Source organism: Haliotis cracherodii, unplaced genomic scaffold (assembly GCF_022045235.1).
Source record: "Haliotis cracherodii isolate W230 unplaced genomic scaffold, xgHalCrac1.p SCAF_39, whole genome shotgun sequence".
NCBI classification, from domain to species: domain Eukaryota; kingdom Metazoa; phylum Mollusca; class Gastropoda; order Lepetellida; family Haliotidae; genus Haliotis; species Haliotis cracherodii.
In genome coordinates, this window is record NW_027266296.1 from 57,761 (window position 1) to 76,272 (window position 18,512).

The 18,512-nt window shown below is 39.9% G+C and overlaps 2 protein-coding genes across 2 annotated transcripts in view; one reads left to right on the forward strand and one right to left on the reverse strand.

Moving 5' to 3' along the window:
- Positions 1 to 687: 687 nt before the first annotated feature.
- Positions 688 to 4,079, reverse strand: LOC139478124 (cytochrome P450 1A1-like). Its single transcript, XM_071260449.1, has 2 exons — positions 3,991 to 4,079; positions 688 to 2,485 (listed from the first exon to the last, which is right to left on the reverse strand). The coding sequence occupies exon 2, from the start codon at positions 2,435 to 2,437 to the stop codon at positions 944 to 946; it is 1,494 nt and encodes a 497-aa protein (XP_071116550.1). The 5' UTR covers positions 2,438 to 2,485; positions 3,991 to 4,079; the 3' UTR covers positions 688 to 943.
- A 5,792-nt stretch (positions 4,080 to 9,871) lies between these two features.
- Positions 9,872 to 18,512, forward strand: part of LOC139478128 (transmembrane protein 64-like) — a 36,682-nt gene continuing 28,041 nt past the window's right edge. The window contains exon 1 of the mRNA XM_071260453.1: positions 9,872 to 10,110. The gene's annotated coding sequence lies outside the window, so the exon portion shown is untranslated. The remainder of the gene's footprint in view (positions 10,111 to 18,512) is intronic.

Here is an 18,512-nt window from a genome sequence, read left to right on the forward strand (position 1 = left end):
AGTCTGGACCAGACAATCCAGTGATTGACATCATGAGCATCGATCAACGCAATTGGGATCGATGACATGCATCAACCAAGTCAGCGAGCCTGACCACCCGATCCAGTTAGTCGCCTTTTACGACAAGCATAGTCACCTTTTACGACAAGCATAGTCACCTTTTACGGCAAGCATGGGTTGCTGAAGACCTATTCTACCCCAGAATCTTCACGGGTCCAGCAGGGATGTTATCATCAGTACCCATATTGTGGATCCGTGAAGATCCGGGGTAGAATAGGTCTTCAGCAACCCATGCTTGTCGTAAGAGGTGACTATGCTTGTAGTAGGATGCGACTAACGGGATCAGGTGATCAGACTCGCAGATTAGGCTGATACATGTCATCGTGACCTAATTACGCAGTTCGATTCTCATGATGTCAATCACTGGAGTGTCTGGTCCAGACTCGAATACATTGTAATACATTGTATTTCCATACCGCCCTCACATAACTGTAATATTGCGGAACGCGGTGTTAAACAACAAACAAAACACACATTTAATTAAACTATTGAAAACAATTGCCTTTGGCTTATTAACTCGTGCGTCTCAATATATCGATGATTCGTGACAACTTAAATAGATGGTATCGGTGAAGCTGAAGTATAAGTGGAGACGGAGATTTCAACTTCTTTATTCTTTCAGCATGGCGTTTTGGTGCAGATGTTGGCAAGTACATTTATCTAGCAAGTGACCCACGACTGGGTCGGGCATGACAGCTCAGAATATACATGCACAGAAATTAACTAAAAAAACAAAACAAATAAAATAAAATAAAACAAGGGTGACAAAGAAATGATGTGGATGAAGACTGACAACGTGATGATGAGTTGATTGGGTAATACAGAGCTTTTACAAATTTGAATCAAACTTTGCTGGACGGCCATTTTGTCGTGCCTAGTCCCTTTATAGGCCCTGATCGCGTTCTTTCACCACGATCTGGAATGGTTTGGGTCTTAGAGACAGTTCAAACAAGGGTTCCAAATCACGTACGCCCTCGGTTGGCAGCTTGAACTGACATGTTTGCACGATGCCAGTCAGAAGGAGGAAGAACTCCATCCTGGCCAGAAACTCTGCTACACACCGCCGACGTCCGGCCGAAAACGGAATCAGCCGATTCAACACACCCTTATCAATCTGACCGTCTCTATCCAAAAATCTGCCTGGCTTAAAAGACTCTGGATCACCCCAAAGGCCCTTGTCGTGAGTCAGAGAATGAAAATTGAAGAATACCAATGTTGACTCAGGAATATCGTAACTACCAATTCGAGTATCTTTGGTTGTAAAGTGAGGTAAAGCAAGGGGGAAAATGCAAGAAAACCTCATTATTTCTGAGCATGTGGCTTCGGTGTATGGCATCTTACTCTTGTCAGACAAACATGGCGAACGGGTACTTCCGGTGACGTCACAGATTTCTTGATACAATTTCTCCTGAACATCTGGAAACGAGGCTAATAGTAACACTGACCAGTGGAGTGTATTAGCTATTGTGTCAAAACCGGCTCCAAAGAAATTGTCAAGTGATGACAAGATCTGTTCGTGTGTCAATCCTAACTCCGCCATCTCGACTTCCGGTATGCTTTGCGCAGCTGCAAGAAGTCCGTCAGTAACATCACGGAGATTGTTCGGGTCAAAGGTTGTTTTGTGTTCGGCAACTTTCTGTCTTCTTACTCGTTCTGCTCTTTCAACAATATCCAGAAATTTATTAACTTTCGAGGGGAAAAACACCCGTAGCCAGGGCATCATGTCAACAGGATTGCCAGCATTGGTGAAGTCATTAAAATCTGTCGATGATGTTATTAACGATTTAAAATCCTCGTCATATTCAATTTGATCTGTTTTACCATAGCAGATTTGATATATTACACTAGCAGATGCAAACAATAAAGCTTCCTTTGGGTCAAAGCAATTATCTCCCTTGGATTTGAAAATTTCGGCAACGTTACACACTTCCTGCTTAATGATTTCTTCCACTGGGTTTTTCCTCGCGTTTGCGAATGTATATAGAACTCCACTCGCAATCTTTCTGTGTTTGATCCAACTGCTGTCAAATCGTCCAAAAGTGAGGTTTTTCCCACCAGTTATACTCTTTCCGGAAAAGAACCCTGGTCGACCTGAAACGTCGTCTGCTTGTGTGAGAGCCTGTTTTATCAAATCCATCCCGCAAACTACGATGGACGGCCAGCTACCCATCTGGATTTGATAGACGTCGCCATATTGACGTCTCCATTTCGTGAAAGTCAAATGAGGGTTGTCGCCCAAAAAGGGTAAATGTCCTAAAATGGGCAAACCAAAAGGACCGGGCAGTCTATTCCTTTTCTTTCTAAGGAAATAGACCAGTAAAGCTGCAAGTAGTGTTGGTATAATGTAAAATGTAGCCTTGGTTGTAATCTCGTCCATCTTGTAAACAGTGGGCTTCCGACTTTCCTCTATGTCGTTAAAGCGCCGCTAGAATAGAAACAGAATAAAAAATAAAAATAGTAATGCCACTTATAATGTTTGTTGTTTAAAGCCGCACTCAGCAATAGTCAAGCTATATGACGGCGGTCTTTAAATAATCGAGTCTGGACCAGACAATCCGGTGATTGATATCGTGAGCATCGATCCACGCAATTAGGAACGATGGCATGCATGAACCAAGTCAGCGAGCCTAACCACCCGATCCCGTTAGTCGCCTTTTACGACAAGCATAGTCGCCTTTTACGGCAGGCATGAGTTGCCGAAGACCTTTTCTACCCTGGGTCTTCACGGGTGGCCACTTATAAAGAGTAAGACTAATACATCGATGGCATCATATTTAACTAAACAACAATACAGCAGCAGCAGAAACAACAACAATAATAATAGTATCACTTATAAAGCATAAGGTGGATTACATCATTGTTATTATTATTGTTGTTGCTGTTGCTCTGGTTAATGAAAGATAAATTATATTAATAAGAACACCATCAACAACAAACAAGATTATGTTACAGACAACAATTATGTCAATTATGAAGCACAAGACTATCTACATTATTATTATTAGTAGTAGTAGTAGTAGTAGTAGTAGTAGTAGTAGTAGTAGTAGTAACAGTAGTAGTAGTACTGCTACTACTACTACTACTACTGCTACTACTACTACTGCTGCTACTACTGCTACTACTACTACTTCTGCTGCTACTACTACTACTGCTACTACTACTGCTGCTACTACTACTACTACTGCTACTACTACTACTGCTATTACTACTACTACTGCTACTACTGCTACTACTTTTACTACTACTACTACTACTTTTACTACTACTACTACTACTGCTACTACTCTACTGCTACTACTACTTCTACGACATAGGATGATGAAGGCCAAATGTAAGCTAGAATCCCCATGGGGCCTTGTAATATAGTATTTAACTAAGATAAAGTTAGCAAGGGTGACTAAATGGATCTGGTAGTCAATCTGGGTGAATTGGTTTTATTGCGTGTCACGACGTGGAATTGTACTCATACGTCACTACTCATGATATCAATCACTTGTTTGTAAAATTGCTGACCGTGGCGTTAGACAAACAAACAAACACGCTATTGGAATACTAATCTAAAACAGCTGATTCATTTAATGTCAATGAAAACAAAGCATATGGCCCTACTTTGGTAGACTTATGAATGTCGCCATTTTGACATTATCGTGACCTACATTTTAAGTAACAGCGTATTAATGCTAGTATCCCGTGACTCAACTATGCCTAATGATCCGGATATACGTAAAACGCTACAACCGTGACCACATAAAGTTTTCAAACACACTACACACCCTGACCGTATAGAGTAACCAGGAACTAGCCACCTAGGTATCCATAACATGCTTTTGTATCCGTCTGACTACATTCTTTCCGATGTCGTGGATAACCCATCTCGAAATAGCACAAGAGACACCGTGTGTGATACTATTCACATACTACCATACTTACATGTGATCGTATTTAAGGTATCACACAAAATAAAAAGGCATAGTTCAAATGCAGCTTCTCACACAAACCCGGAACAAGTTGTGAAGCTGTCAGTTGCGACGCCCTTCGTTAATTGCGGTAATTGCACACGAGATGTTTCCTTATTTTACGACCGCTTCTTTGAATTGAATATGTCATTGTCAATCAGAGTCTGCGTTCAGGTAAAGAAAAGCATGTATCTCTTTCTTTAGGGGGGTGAGGTGATGTGTGTGTGTGTGTGTGTGTGTGTGTGTGTGTGTGTGTGTGTGTTAAAGGAGGCGGGGGGGATTATGAATGCAATCGTGTTGATATTTTGTAGATTATATCAAAAGAAATTGATAAGCATTTACATGCCCTACGAATACGTCATGCAAAAGTGATTAGTGTTGCCCGCCCTTGTAATGTCTCCGAGCAATTGGCTTGACACGCAAGGTCGGATATCGCAATAAATGAATTAAGAAGCATTTTTCTCTGCCTAGTAGACAGTATATCTTCAGGGGTTTAGGAAAGTGAATATAAGTGTACCGCTAGGTAAATCTCAGCTCACGTGATTAAATTAAATGCAATCATGATGATAGGCTTCAGGCAAGGCATATTACCAGCTTGTTTAAAGTACACAGAGATTTTTATTTCAGACACTTTTAAAGGAAAATGTGTTCATAAAAGTCGACAAGTAACAGGGGACAATCTTATCATTGTGTAAATCGCGGACTTCCGTCCAACTAAAAATCGGTCTTATTAGATATACAATATGTATGAAAGATGCCATACTATTGCACTGGCTGGTACGAAGATTTGATAAATGTTTTATATTTTTATTTTATTGCCATTCCCCATTAAACATACATACTGTAGCTTGTGTGGAAAAAGTTCAAATAACTGTGTTATCTGTTGTTGGGGAATTAGACGTCTAGAGGTTTATAAAAGACAACAATAAGGTGTGCAGCGATATTTGAAAAGCGGTTGTGCTACGGGCAAATTACGGGGTCCAAAGGGTGAATCAAACGTATCCTTCTCTTCTTAACGACTGGGGAATTGTTGTCCTTTTTTAATTTTATTACAATGAGAAAACCAAACTGTTTGCGATTGGAACGTAAGCTAACGAGTAGGCTATCTCAAAATTCATTATACAAATTTGTCTACCAATACATGATTCAATTAAAATAATGGCACAATTTACACAAGGAACGAATTACATCGTTGATACCTCCAGTGAAAATCGACAAGACGCGGTGGCTCGAGCCTCTTCCTTATAAAATAACTGAAATGTGGATCGGATGATTACAATGGATGTAAACGATGGATAGTAACCGGATTGGAGTGACTCGAGTGAGCGAGTATGGTTTTACGTGCTTTTAGCAAAAACCCAGCATTGTCATGGCTGGGGACACCAGAAATGGGCATCACACATGTTAGGAATCGAACCCGGGTTTTCGGCGTGACGAGCGAGTGCTTTAACCACTAGACTACCCCATCACCCCTTAAGTCATCTCGACCAACATTCAAAGCAATCTATATAGGAACTCGATTTACTAGTTTCTTTCATTCACGTGACTACCACACAACACGACGCAATCGTGTAACAATTTTGACCATTATATAAATGTTCATGAATATCAAATGGTAAACGTAATATATATTAAGATTAAAAAGACAAAATCTCCTCAATTTTTATGTTTCTCCTGATCGTCCGTCATAATGGTACCTACGTTTTTTGCGGAGGACTCTGGTCGCGAAATGCAAAATTGACGATGCGGCGTTAAGCAATATTCACTCACTTACTCACTTGGCACCAGGCAATATCCATGGGAACAAGAGACATATTCCCTTCAACCATCTCACGGCGATTTCAAGTAGTGTAATAATCAACCATAACTCCACAAACACCGGCTGAAAAGGAAGATAAGAATAGAATAATAATAATCAGTACACTCAAAATACGTTAATAACGAACACGCTTATAACGAACTGACAGATATTACGAACTTCATTTTTGGTCCCGGCCATTTTTTGTATGGATGTTGTATATATGCTTATAACGAACTAGGGTTATAACGAACTCAAATGAGTGGTCCATTTGAGTTCGTTATAACCGTAGTTTACTGCATGTACTTATTTATTCTGATTATCATGACGTAAACATATTGTTATATCTACGAGAACATCGTCATGTGTACACTGTGCACATATTGAAGATATAAGTTTTTTTAACGCCATGCTTTTGAGGTACGGTTTGTGTGATTCAACTTGCGACACTGTATCTGAATAAAGGGCCGGGGACTGTCGTTCAAATACCCGTTTATTGACTTTGACATGACGAAAGAAGTGCCCACGGAAGACGTGCAGACTATGAAATACAGTAATACAGTTATATAGAACTCAACGGGACCACTAATTTTAGTTCGTTATAACCATAGTTATATAACGTATATACAGCATAACTACAGCAAATAGTCGGGACAAAAAAAAGTAAGTTCGTTATATAAACGGAGTTCACTGTACATGAACGTGGGAAAGCAAGAAGTGAATGAAGCTGCTGTAAAATGTCCTCTTCATTGGAGACTTCTGTGAACATGTCCGTGGTCGCGTTTTCAACAACACATGTGCAATGAACATATTACTAAGATGGTAAATTTCGCGTTCCTAACGTAAAAAATGCTTCGATCGATGAGGTAAGTGTCCAAATAGTTCGAACTTTAATTTCTTCTTTCTTTCAAAATGTGGATCAGAGAACAATGTTGTACAGTGGACGAGATGGGTTTGGTTGTTTGTTGTTTAAAGCTGCACTCAGCAATATTCAAGCTATATGACGGCTGTCTGTAAATAATCGAGTCTGACCAGACAATCCAGTGATTAATATCATGAGCATCGATCCATCAATTGGGATCAATGACATGCATCAACCAAGTCAGCGAGCCTGACCACCCGATCCCGTTAGTCGCTTCTTACGACAAGCATAGTCGTCTTTTACGACAAGCATGGGTTGCTGAAGACCTATTCTACCCCGGATCTTCACGGGTCTACCGTGGGCGAGAAGCTGGACTACATTTTGTGTTGTTCTCTTGCACATGCAATAAAGGCATGTTTGTAATAACGATCTCTTATCATGTATATTTCTCCTAATACTGCCGGGGCGGTCGGGTAGCCTAGTGGTTAAAGCGTTCGCTCGTCACGCCGAAGACCCGGGTTCGAATCCCGACATGGGTACAATGTGTGAAGCCCATTTCTGGTGTCCCCCGCCGTAATATTGCTGGAATATTGCTAAAAGCGGCGTAAAACCAAACTCACTCACTCACTCACTCCTAATACTGCCAGTCTTTTGAATGTGTATTGCTTCCGATGCGGTGGGGTAGCCTAGAGGTTAAAGCGTTCGCTCATCACGCCAAACTCCCGGGTTTGATTCCTCACTATGGTACAATGCTTTAACCCATTTTCTGTCCCCCGCCGTGATGTTGCTTGAATATTGCTAGAATGCGCAAAACCATACTCACTGAATCACTTTATTCCGACCGATGTCGTGCACAAGCAGTATAGGAATGTTAAACTTTAACAGTTTGTTTAAACTAAAGCTTTACAGAGGGAATCAAGGTCAGGTTCTCTCCGCCATATGTAGTTTTTCCAGCTCTCAACATTTTGTGAATGAATATTCTGCTTATAAAATAGCAATTTTAAAACATAACGTTCTATACTGAACAACAAGAGTTCCTGTGACACTGAATAAGATTTAATGCAAAGTTATGGTGTGTTTGAAACAGATAAAAGACTCCTGTAAGCGTTCAAATGGTTTAATTTGCCATACTGACTTCAGAATGCATGGGATGCACGCTTTTCTGTAGCAGTTGCGTTTTTGTGACTTGATTCCATACATGTACTACAATATTGAAAACCAAACTTTACTTGTTTGAAAAATACAATAAAATATTGGTGTCACAGGAACTTTTGTTGTTGAGTATATGTAGATTTACAACCAGTAACATTCACGTTACTAAAAGTATATTATTTGTACCGCCGAGAGATATCTACATGTATTTGATATTAAGAGCAACAAACTTTCATTGGATTATCATTTAGAACATTATCTGAATTATCTGAATAAAGAAGTTTTCTGATCCATAAAAAAATACTTCTTCATTATCTGATATCTTCAGAATTGAGAAACGATTTTGCGCACAAGAAAACACATAAAATAAACAATTGGGAACAAGAATAAACAATCTGACATACTTAAAAATATTCTGTGTTGACTGATCCGCCTCCGCGGTCTAGTGGTAGGGCGTCACCGGTCATACCAAAGACTTTTAAAGATGGTACTTGTTGTTACCCTGTCTGGCGCTCGGCATTAAGGGGTTCAAACAAGGACTGGTCGGCTCGGAGTCAGTATACTGTGTCTTAGTGGTGTATTCATGTTTAACTGCGGCCTAGTATCTCAGTGGGCTAGCACTATAAAATCGGCATTAGTCCTGACTAGAGTGGGTATGGTTTAACGCCGCTTTTAGCAATATTCCAGCAATATCACGGCGGGGGACACCAGAAATGGGCTTCACACATTGTACCCATGTCGGGAATCGAACCCGGGTCTTCTGCGTGACGGGCGAACGCTTTAACCACTAGGCTACCCGACCGCCCCTGTCCTGACTTGAAGAAGCAACCACCCGAACACACACACGTGCATTCACGCTGCTTTTTATGTGCAATAATCTTGGACGCGGTTAAACCCCATTTCACCTCACTGTCGGGGCACGGGTGGCCCAGTCGTCTTAGGCGCCGCGATTCGCTGTGCAGAGTTGCGTCCCTTCGGCACGCCAGAAACCTATGATTGTGGGTTCGAATCCCGGTTCGCCCCGAATATGTTTCTAGGTTTGTCAGCACCATACCCGTGCTCGTGGGTTTCACCGAAGAGGTAAACGTCTGAGACCTGCATCACTTCGGGCTTTCCTCCCACATTAAGCTGACACGCCGTGATATAACTGGAATACTGTTAAAAGCGGCGTTAAACCCAACTCACTCACTCACTCACTCACCTCACTGTCATGGTTGTATACAGGATCGACGAGAACACTATTTACGTGGTTATCTAGCCGTAGCTATCGCCACCTATCTCAACGATATGACATGTCACAGTCGATGTATCACAATCATTTAAAGATGAGATAACACATATTTGTGGCAATAGTAGGAAGCCGTCGAATTATTTGGGACTTTGGATATCTCCTCCAACATTCATGCTTTCTAAAACGATTCACGTCAATGTCGGATATGCGGGACATCAGAGAGCACAGGTAGGCAACACCTGTACAGCTATACCACCACTGGTCAATTTGGTGGTTTAGTGGTCAATTTTATCTGTTAATTATTTTAGTTTCAGGCCTGTACTGGCTAGGATTTACATGCCGGACTTTCAAAACATTGTTTCAAAGCTTAGTTTAAGGGTCGAACTCGAGATAGCGGTGTCTAGGTTTGAACTGAGTTTGTTTGATCACTGGTATGAAAACTCAAAACACGACACAAACATTAGAGTGACCTCCCTTGGTACAACGTTGACAGGACCTGGAAAAAAAAGAGGATTTATTCGCAAGCATTGTAGGTTGTGCATGAAGCTGGTCAACAACGTCTCCAAACAACTATATCGAAGTGACAGTAATGCATCGAACTGGCGTGAGCTGAATACAGTTTTATGCATGCCTCCCATGCCTCGGTGAACAAAAGATGTAAACAATTGACTGCAGCATCGATGTTGGGCAGTGTTTAGATCTAGCCTGTAGACATCATGTAGCCCTCGTCCTTCGCCGCATGCTGTTTGTCAGATCAAAGCGATTGTAATAGACACGTGTAGATAACGGTGCATCGGTTCACTAGGCAACAGGTCCCGGCTGTCAGTTGACGTGGACAAGCATGTGAATATATGGCGAAATTATCTCATGACGAAAGACAATCATTTGTTCGGAGCTAATCAGACGAGTGGACGAGTCGGTGAAGTGCGCGCGTAACTCTGAGGCATAACGTCGTCCCACTGTAAAGGCTGATTGCAATGGTCTAAATTGATATATGGAAGGACAGTTGTCAGCGTTACCAAGCATGTTCAACTGAAACAAGTCATAACAGGTAAGGTTTAGCAAAGACGTATACATATGCATACTGGTTTTAGTTACGTAATAATATAAATTGCCATGATGTTCAGGTGCAAAACTATGAATTAATCACAAGAATTAACAGCCTATGAAATTCATGCTAGTCTGCTAGCCTCAGACTACTAAATTGTGCTAAGACAACTAAAAATGAAGTGATGGCAGATATAGCCCACTGCCCAGGGGACCTGTTTGGTTAATGATAAAGATATATCCTGAGGACCAGTAGCATATCAAACATTTTCAGTGATTTAGGAGGGTATTGCTATATGTTATCATTATTTGAGCTTGTAGACTTTCTTGGTTAATTTCTATCCCTGTGATGGTTGTCCTCAAAGGCTAGTAACATTTTACGTCTATAACAACAATTAAGTTCTCAACATGCTCAATGCTGTGAATTTAGTACAAGTCAGTCTAGCCAGATGAGCTTAGACTAACATTTAGTCTCTGAAATCTTATATTACACAATATCCTTCTTGACTCTAAAAATAAAAAAAAAAATTCTATGCTGATTTCAGAGCTAGCTTGAGCCGGCTAAACTTGCTTTTGTATGCATTTCTAGATTATTATTTTTTCATAAAATAAATATATTCCACGGTCATGGTGCAGGACTAGGACGAGCTATTCACTCTGAGGACTAGGGACATGTTTTGCACTAGTCCTCTAGACTCATCTAAAAAGAATAAATATTTCTGAGGCTGTAGGCCTGGGACAGGTACCCGGGTCGGGTTGGTACTGAGTAGGACCCTGGTACCCACAGGACTACCCGGACCCGTGGTTAGTCACATGAAATATTGTGTCATGACTAAACTTATCTCGCAATCTATGGTTACACTACAAGTCATCAATGTTTGTTTTTCTTTCTGACTATGCACCCATTCCTTCTGATTTTTCATATGGTTGAAAAAAGATTTAACTTAAGTCACTTTCAGTGTATGCATGACCAGATTGTTTAATACATGTATCTAAAAACGTTTTGCTAGGGCTATGCTAAAAAAGTTCCCAATCAGACATTTTGAGACATCTCCAGAGACCTACAGCGGGTACCCGGGTAGGAAAGGGTAATAGGGGGCCTGGTACCTGGGTGGTAAATTTGGACTCATCCCAGCCCTATTAGGCTGACTATCCTCTAAAATTGTTGTCATGATGAATGATTGTGTTATACTAATTTATTGTTTTGTCATGATTCCTGGTCGACACAGTACGAGTGCCCATAGTACATAAGGTTCAATTCAGTGTTTTTGAAGGCCTATTCCACTCAATAGAGACTTTGCAAAAATTCAATATGATAAAAACATGATAAACGAGGTAGAACCTCTATAGGGCACCTTGTTTGATGGTAAGAAATAGTTATTCAGAAATCTTGATGCTTCAGTAGTGTTGTCATCATATATGCATGGAAGAACCCATGTGTTGATATTTGATTCCTCTTGACAAATTAAAAATGTATTCAGCATTAGAAATTGGCTATAGTCAAATATTGTCCTAACCAATCTGCTCGATAGTTAGGTATCATTAGGACTTGTATTAAGGCCATTATTAAGGTTTTCTCTATATGTTAATATTTACCATATTTGACGTAATAAGCGCTCGGGGCACTCTCAAAATTAGAAATAGGGGGTTCTATTAGAATATTATTTTGGTGAAAAAAACATAGTTGAAAGATAAATTTTGTTGTTTATGCTGACAGCCTGAAATGTTTATGTACGACAGATATTCCAGAATTTAATTGCCCATAAATAAGGGTGTATATAACACACGTGTGCGATTATACCGAATAAATAAGTCTTGTGTACATTGATCAGTCGGAAGGGATGCAAATTGGGCTTGTTCACTAGCCAATATATCATCAAATATCGCCGTGGGCGTTTATTAGAGCGGGGGGCTTATTACGTCGAATACGGTACTTTCTGTTGCTGGTATGTAAATTAATCATGATTTCTTTGATAGACATTTAGAAGTTGCAAGAACATGAATACATGACACTTTTTATTGAGAACAACTTCTTTTATTGTTTGTTATGATGCTTCAGAAATACTTCTCTCCCCTTCATCAGGTGAATACTGAATAAGCACATGGAATTAATATATACATGATATGTTTCCAAAATAGGAAAGGGAAACTTCAATTAAGAGGCTATTGAAATCTAAAGAAAGAAGCTATCCATTAACAGAGACCAAGGCATCTTCTAACTGAGCGTGCACTGCGCTTTAATCACATCATCAACCACAAATTGACATTGTGATTGCCTTATTGTTCGTGTGACCATTGTCAGCCCCTTGTTACCACACTCAACTCAATCACTACACATTCATTGCACTTAATTGGCTTCTCTCCTCAGCTCTCAAAGTTGCATCACTTGCAACTAATTTGGTTGCCATGGCGGTTGAAATGTCCAATTAGCGACCAATATGATTTACGCAGGCGCCAATTGGCTACATGGAAATATCAAGCCGCTAACCTGATATTACTAACTGCGTTGTGCAGAAATGTAATGCATTAATAAATACTGATTGACGAACTAAAATTTTATTTTTTTTCAAATATAAAAATCAACATGGGAATTGTAAGGTAAATATTAATCTATAATCTTGTGAAGTATTTATGACAACGTAAATAAGAACAATGTTTGTTACATCAAACGTTAGAATCAGTATTGCTGCAGTTAGGCAGATTAGATATGCTTTAAGAGTATATACCGTATTTCCTCTATTAGATGCCCGGGCTTCTATTTATTTCGGACAAGCCTTCGACCCGGCGTCTATTGGAGGCCCGGCGTCTATTAATACCCCCATTTCACTATGACCACGAATGTCCCGAATCGTCATGAAATAGAAATATTTTATGTTTGTGTTCGTAGATATCCGTCCCAAAAAGGGATCATTAATTGTATCATTTGATCGACCTGGCGTCCATTAGAGGCCAGGCTTCTATTTTTGCACTGAACAATTGACCTGGCGTCTAATAGAGGAAATACGGTACATTACTGACTAAATAATCTTGAGTGAGTGAGTGAGTGAGTGAGTTAGGTTTTACGCCGCTTTTAACAGTATTCCAGTTATATCACGGCGTGTCAGCTGAATGTGGGAGGAAAGCCTGAAGAGATGCCTTAACTTTGAGGCCTGCTCCTGTTAATCTCATTGGCTTCGGCACTATATTGTTATGTTATTCATTAATCCCACCCTGTGTAAACATATCATCACGTCTATATATTAACTCCATGTACTTAAGCAGCATTCACTGGGGCAAGAAGTAGCACTGAAACCTTGTTACAGGGAATACAAGAAGCTGTTATCCATAGTGTTATGTATTTACGTTAATCATCTTGCTCCCTTTGGAATGTGTGAATCGGCGAGAAACATCAGAACAAAATCCCATCAACTACTTATGGTTTTTAATAAGCAAATCTGTTATCCAAGGATTAAAATATTTATGTCTTCTTACTTGGCTACAGATTATGTTTCCTGTTTAGGGCATGGTGCACAAATCTGTCTCTTGAGGCAATGTTGATAGACATTGAGGTCAAGGGGATGCGTCTCTTCTGGTGTGTAAAACTAGGACTGGTTGGCTAGGAGTCTGTATTCTGTGTCTGAGTAGGGTATCTATGTTAAACTGTGGCATGGTATCTTCGGCTAGTACTATAAACCCAACACAAACACGCACACCTAAACATAATGTTAAACCCACTTCATTTCCTCTTCGTCATGGATGCTACATATGTATACCACATACCTGATCATGAGCATGATAAACTCATGCAACTTTTATTCAAAACTTGTGAGATTCCGGGGTAGAATAGGTCTTCAGCAACCCATACTTGCCGTAAAAGGCGACTATGCTTGTCGTAAAAGGCGACTAACGGGATCGGGTGGTCAGGCTCGCTGACTTGGTTGATACATGTCATCGATCCCAATTGCGTGGATCGATGCTCATGATGTCAATCACTGGATTGTATGGTCCAGACTCGATTATTTTACAGACCGCAGTCATATAGCTGGAATATAGCTGAGTGCGGCGTTAAACAACAAATAAACAAATCAAAACCTGTACTATTCCGTCAAATTCCCTTGACTTGCTGAAAGTGAAAGTTTGTAATTTATTTCATTGTTGACAGAACCATAATAAATACACTTATTTACATATTTTCTCAAGACATTTTTTTTATATCCTCGGGGTTTTCAAGCCACTTAGCATGCTTAGGAGTATTTCTGATTATGTGTCTAATAACAATCCCAATACACTAAAATCAGGTCTTATCTTTGAGAACATTTATTTCGGTTACCACTTGGATGGTCAAATGACCATGTCTTGTTAATTTCATAGTGATAATACAAGGGCTGGTCCAAATTTACTACCCAGGTACCCACCTCCCTATTACCCGACCCTACCCGGGTACCCGCTGTAGGTCTTTTTCATCTTTTTCATCTTTTTCATAGAGAGGATTGCCAAATACCTGGCACACGGATGATTTACAGTTGGCAGTGTCAGGTATGGCACAATGTAGGGCTGGGATGATACAGCAACTGTACGATCTGATACGTATCACGATACCTTGCTCACGATCCGATATGTATCCCGATACTTGGATGTGCTGTTATCTGTGGTGCATAAGCCATCTTTTTCATAGACAGGATGGCCAAGCACCTGGCACACGGATGATTTACAGTTGGCAGTGTCAAGTATGGCACAACAAAAATATTTATGTTTTCACTCTTAACTTGCCCTACTGATAAGTGTTTAGTGGAACAGTTATTAAAGCCAACATTTAAGTTCAGAATCAATATTTTTTACTTCGTGTGCGACTGTGATCGATACTTGTATAGGGAAGTAAAAAATCTCGATGCATCAGTGTATCATTCCACCACTAAAAGATTGAATTGTTGTATTGAAGTAAATGTTGTTGAATCTTTGTGTCACGGTTATTGTGGGACTCGTAATATCGTGCACTCTCATAATTTATCATGATCATGCTACACACTGTTCAGGCCTCAAAATTTAAATTTTTACTGAAGTATTTTTTTCCTGGTAGCCAGTGGTAAAATTAAGAAGTCAAGCCAATAGTATAGCTAGCCCAATGCATTTGAAATTATCTTTGATCAAATAACTTTTATTGTATATTAGTGGAAACTGTACTTGAGTTTGGTTATTTGTGACTCGAACAGTGATGCAGTTTATGTTAGTAGATTATATATAGGTATATCCTTGCTTATCCAATAAACTATCAACTAAAATAAAATACAAATTACTTTAATATTTATTTCGGTTCAAGGTGACTTTAGGAGGAATTATTTGTTAGTACAATTCGTAGCAGACATGTTTATTTTTCTGTCTAAATATGTGTAGAAATAGAATTTAGTTGCCACAAAATATTTTTCAAGGTAGTCATTTGGCTACCTCTAAATTTTAGACAAAAGACAAATTGAAATTAAGGTCGCATTGACGACTGTTTAAGTCGCAACTTGGAGGCCTGCTGTTAATGCCACTCATGAATAAGTTACCCGGTAAGTTAAATGTTTGGGTTTTTTCTTTTTGTTCAAGACTATTGCACTGATATAGTGAACGTGCATACACATGTGTGTGTGGCTGCTTATACTAGTCCAGACTAATGCCGGTTTTATATTGCTTGCCAACTGAGATCAGTCGAGATATGTCATAAATTAAACATGGATACCCTACTCACACACAGTATACTGACTCCGAGCCGACCTGTACTTGTTTTTAACCCCATACTGCCAAACACAAGGTAGAGTATCGAGTGCCATCTTTTAACGTCTTGGGGACCGGGGATCGAACCCGCTGACCTTCAGCTATCGAGGCAGGTGCTCTTTCCACAGAAGCGGTCTTTCATTAATAGACATGACAGATATCAGTTTAGGATGTTAATGAATCACTACTGTTTGTGCAACATAATTGACTTTGTTTGTAGTGATTATCTTGGATTCCTAAATTCAATAGTGCGGTGTACATGATCAGGATAAGATACTCACAACATGACCCCAAACCCGTTTACTCATTACCTTGTAACAGCAACATAATGAGAGAATTGTTTTGAGTTTGGATCTTGTTTTGATCACCTGATCACTCATTAATTTACTGACAACGCGTTTGGAGGCCAGGTTAGAATAGTTCCCTAGCAACCCATGCTTGTTGTAAGAGGATCAGGACTTAATGGATCAGCATGGGTCGATTTAACTGCTAGCCCATTCACCTGTGGCCAGTTAAAATTACAAAAGGCTTGCTGAAACATTAAGTAGATGTCCGTCTGGCAAGTCAAAATTTCACCCTTCTCTGTGAATGATTAATTTCCTAAGAGGACACTGATCGTGAATCATGTAATTTCGATGCAAAAATATTTATGGGGGATGAGGTCATGCGAATGGTTGACATAAAGATCATCTTGGTAGAATGACGCGACTGACGCAACAACAACATCTTTATTTGCTCATAAAGTGAGGCAAATGGAAGCCAAATTTATTCGTAGAGCGCAAGAAAGGATCTTGAGGAGTTGTAAACTTTTCAGAGCCCCCTGATTAACTCAGTCGTGGCCTCTAACATTTAGTTTTGGAGAAGGTCCAGTAACTTTTGAAAGCCCTGGGCCCCGTTCCACAAAGCAATCGTAGCGCTAAGATGATCGTAACTCCCATACTTTAACATAGACTTACGAAAGACTTAGCTCTAAGATCGCTTTGTGGAACAGGGCCCAGCTGGCTGGGTCTTAGATGGGTGACTCTGGTACTCGGGTCGGGTTGGTACTGACTAGGACCCGGGTACCCCGTGCTTAGTCAAGTGATAGATTGTTTAACGACAAAAGTTATCTAGATCTCCATGGTTAACTACAAGTCACCAATGTTTGAATTTCTTTCTGCTCTGCACACATTCCTTCTGACTTATATATGTTTGAATTAAGATAAAACTTCGGTCAACTGAACTGTATGCAGGACCAGATTGTTTAATTAGTATGTGTACATCAAAATACATTTTTCCAGGGCTACGGTCAAACAATTCCCAATCGGACATTTTGTACCTGTCACTTGAGACCTACAGTGGATACCTGGGTAGGGTCGGGGAATGGGTGTGTGGGTACCTGGGTAGTAAATTTGGACTCGTCCCCGCCCTACTGCTCGCTACATGCGAATTTGTTTTTAAATCTACCCCTGGTTAGGTGGTTAGGCTTGGCGACTTGTTGACAGCATGTTATCTTGTATACCCTGACAGCGTGGATCGTTGCTCGTAATATCCAGGCTTTTATCAAGACATTCCCAGAGGCTGATATTCACCCCAGCTCTGAAGTTAATGTTGGTAAAAGATATCCCAATCCACATCATTCAGACTATCATTACTTGTAACTTAATCATGTTAATACTTAATGATAGCTTTGCCTGTGTGACATAGTTTGACATTGTTGCATATAGTGCAGTATTAGAATACCTGTAAATGTTTTTTGTTTGTTTGTTTGTTGTTTAACGCCGCACTCAGCAATATTCGAGCTATATGACGGCGGCCTTTAAATGTATGAATTATATGAATTATATGAGCAAAATAATATTGTTTACCAGTTTGCCTGCCAGAGTGTGAACATGGTGAATAGTTTGATATAAATCTCTGATATCAATCACTAGACTATGTGATCCTGTCCAAGTTTACAGGCCACTGTTATATAGCTGGAATATTGTGCAGCGTTAAACAACAAATACATGCACACACTAACAACTAACAGTTGTCATGGCTGAATGAAGATAAACACTATGACAACTCACAATTTACCATTTGGAAGCTTTACACATTTTTTATTTTTCATTCCACGAGCCCACTGCCCCTACTGAAAAGCAGCTGGAAAAGAAAGAAATTAAACATAAAAATATTTATTTTGATTTTGTCCCCCTCTAGTAATATTGACCCTCTTATACAATATAAAATGTAATATATGAATTCCATGTCTACATCACTATCAGCGATTCAAGAAGCCAGCTACAGTTTTAACTCTACGGTAGAATGACTTTCATATAAGTAAATAAATGATTGACATCGCTATTTATTTTTATTTTGGCCGACATTGTGTGGAAAAGCTGGAATAAATCTGTGAAACATAAAATTAAAAAGGTGTGGCCTTACAGGTAACAAAGCTCTGCATTGAAAACAGCAAGTTTGTCTCTAGTCATGCTAATAATGCAGTCTTTCAACCTTGTATTCATGTTTAGTTCCTTGAAACTGTAACCATGGTAATTGCAGCAGGGTAGCCACTGTTTGTCACATCCAACTAGTCCGCAGCTCCTTTCAGACGAGTGGTTCATGTGACACAGCTAGATATTAGATGAAAACAACTAGTCCCTCTGGACTTTCGCCGGTCTCCAACTAATGGACGAGTGTCGCATGTCTTAC

Excerpts from the sequence above, each read along its gene's own strand:
- LOC139478124 (XM_071260449.1), bottom strand. The coding sequence starts at position 2,437 with ATGGACGAGATTACAACCAAGGCTACATTTTACATTATACCAACACTA.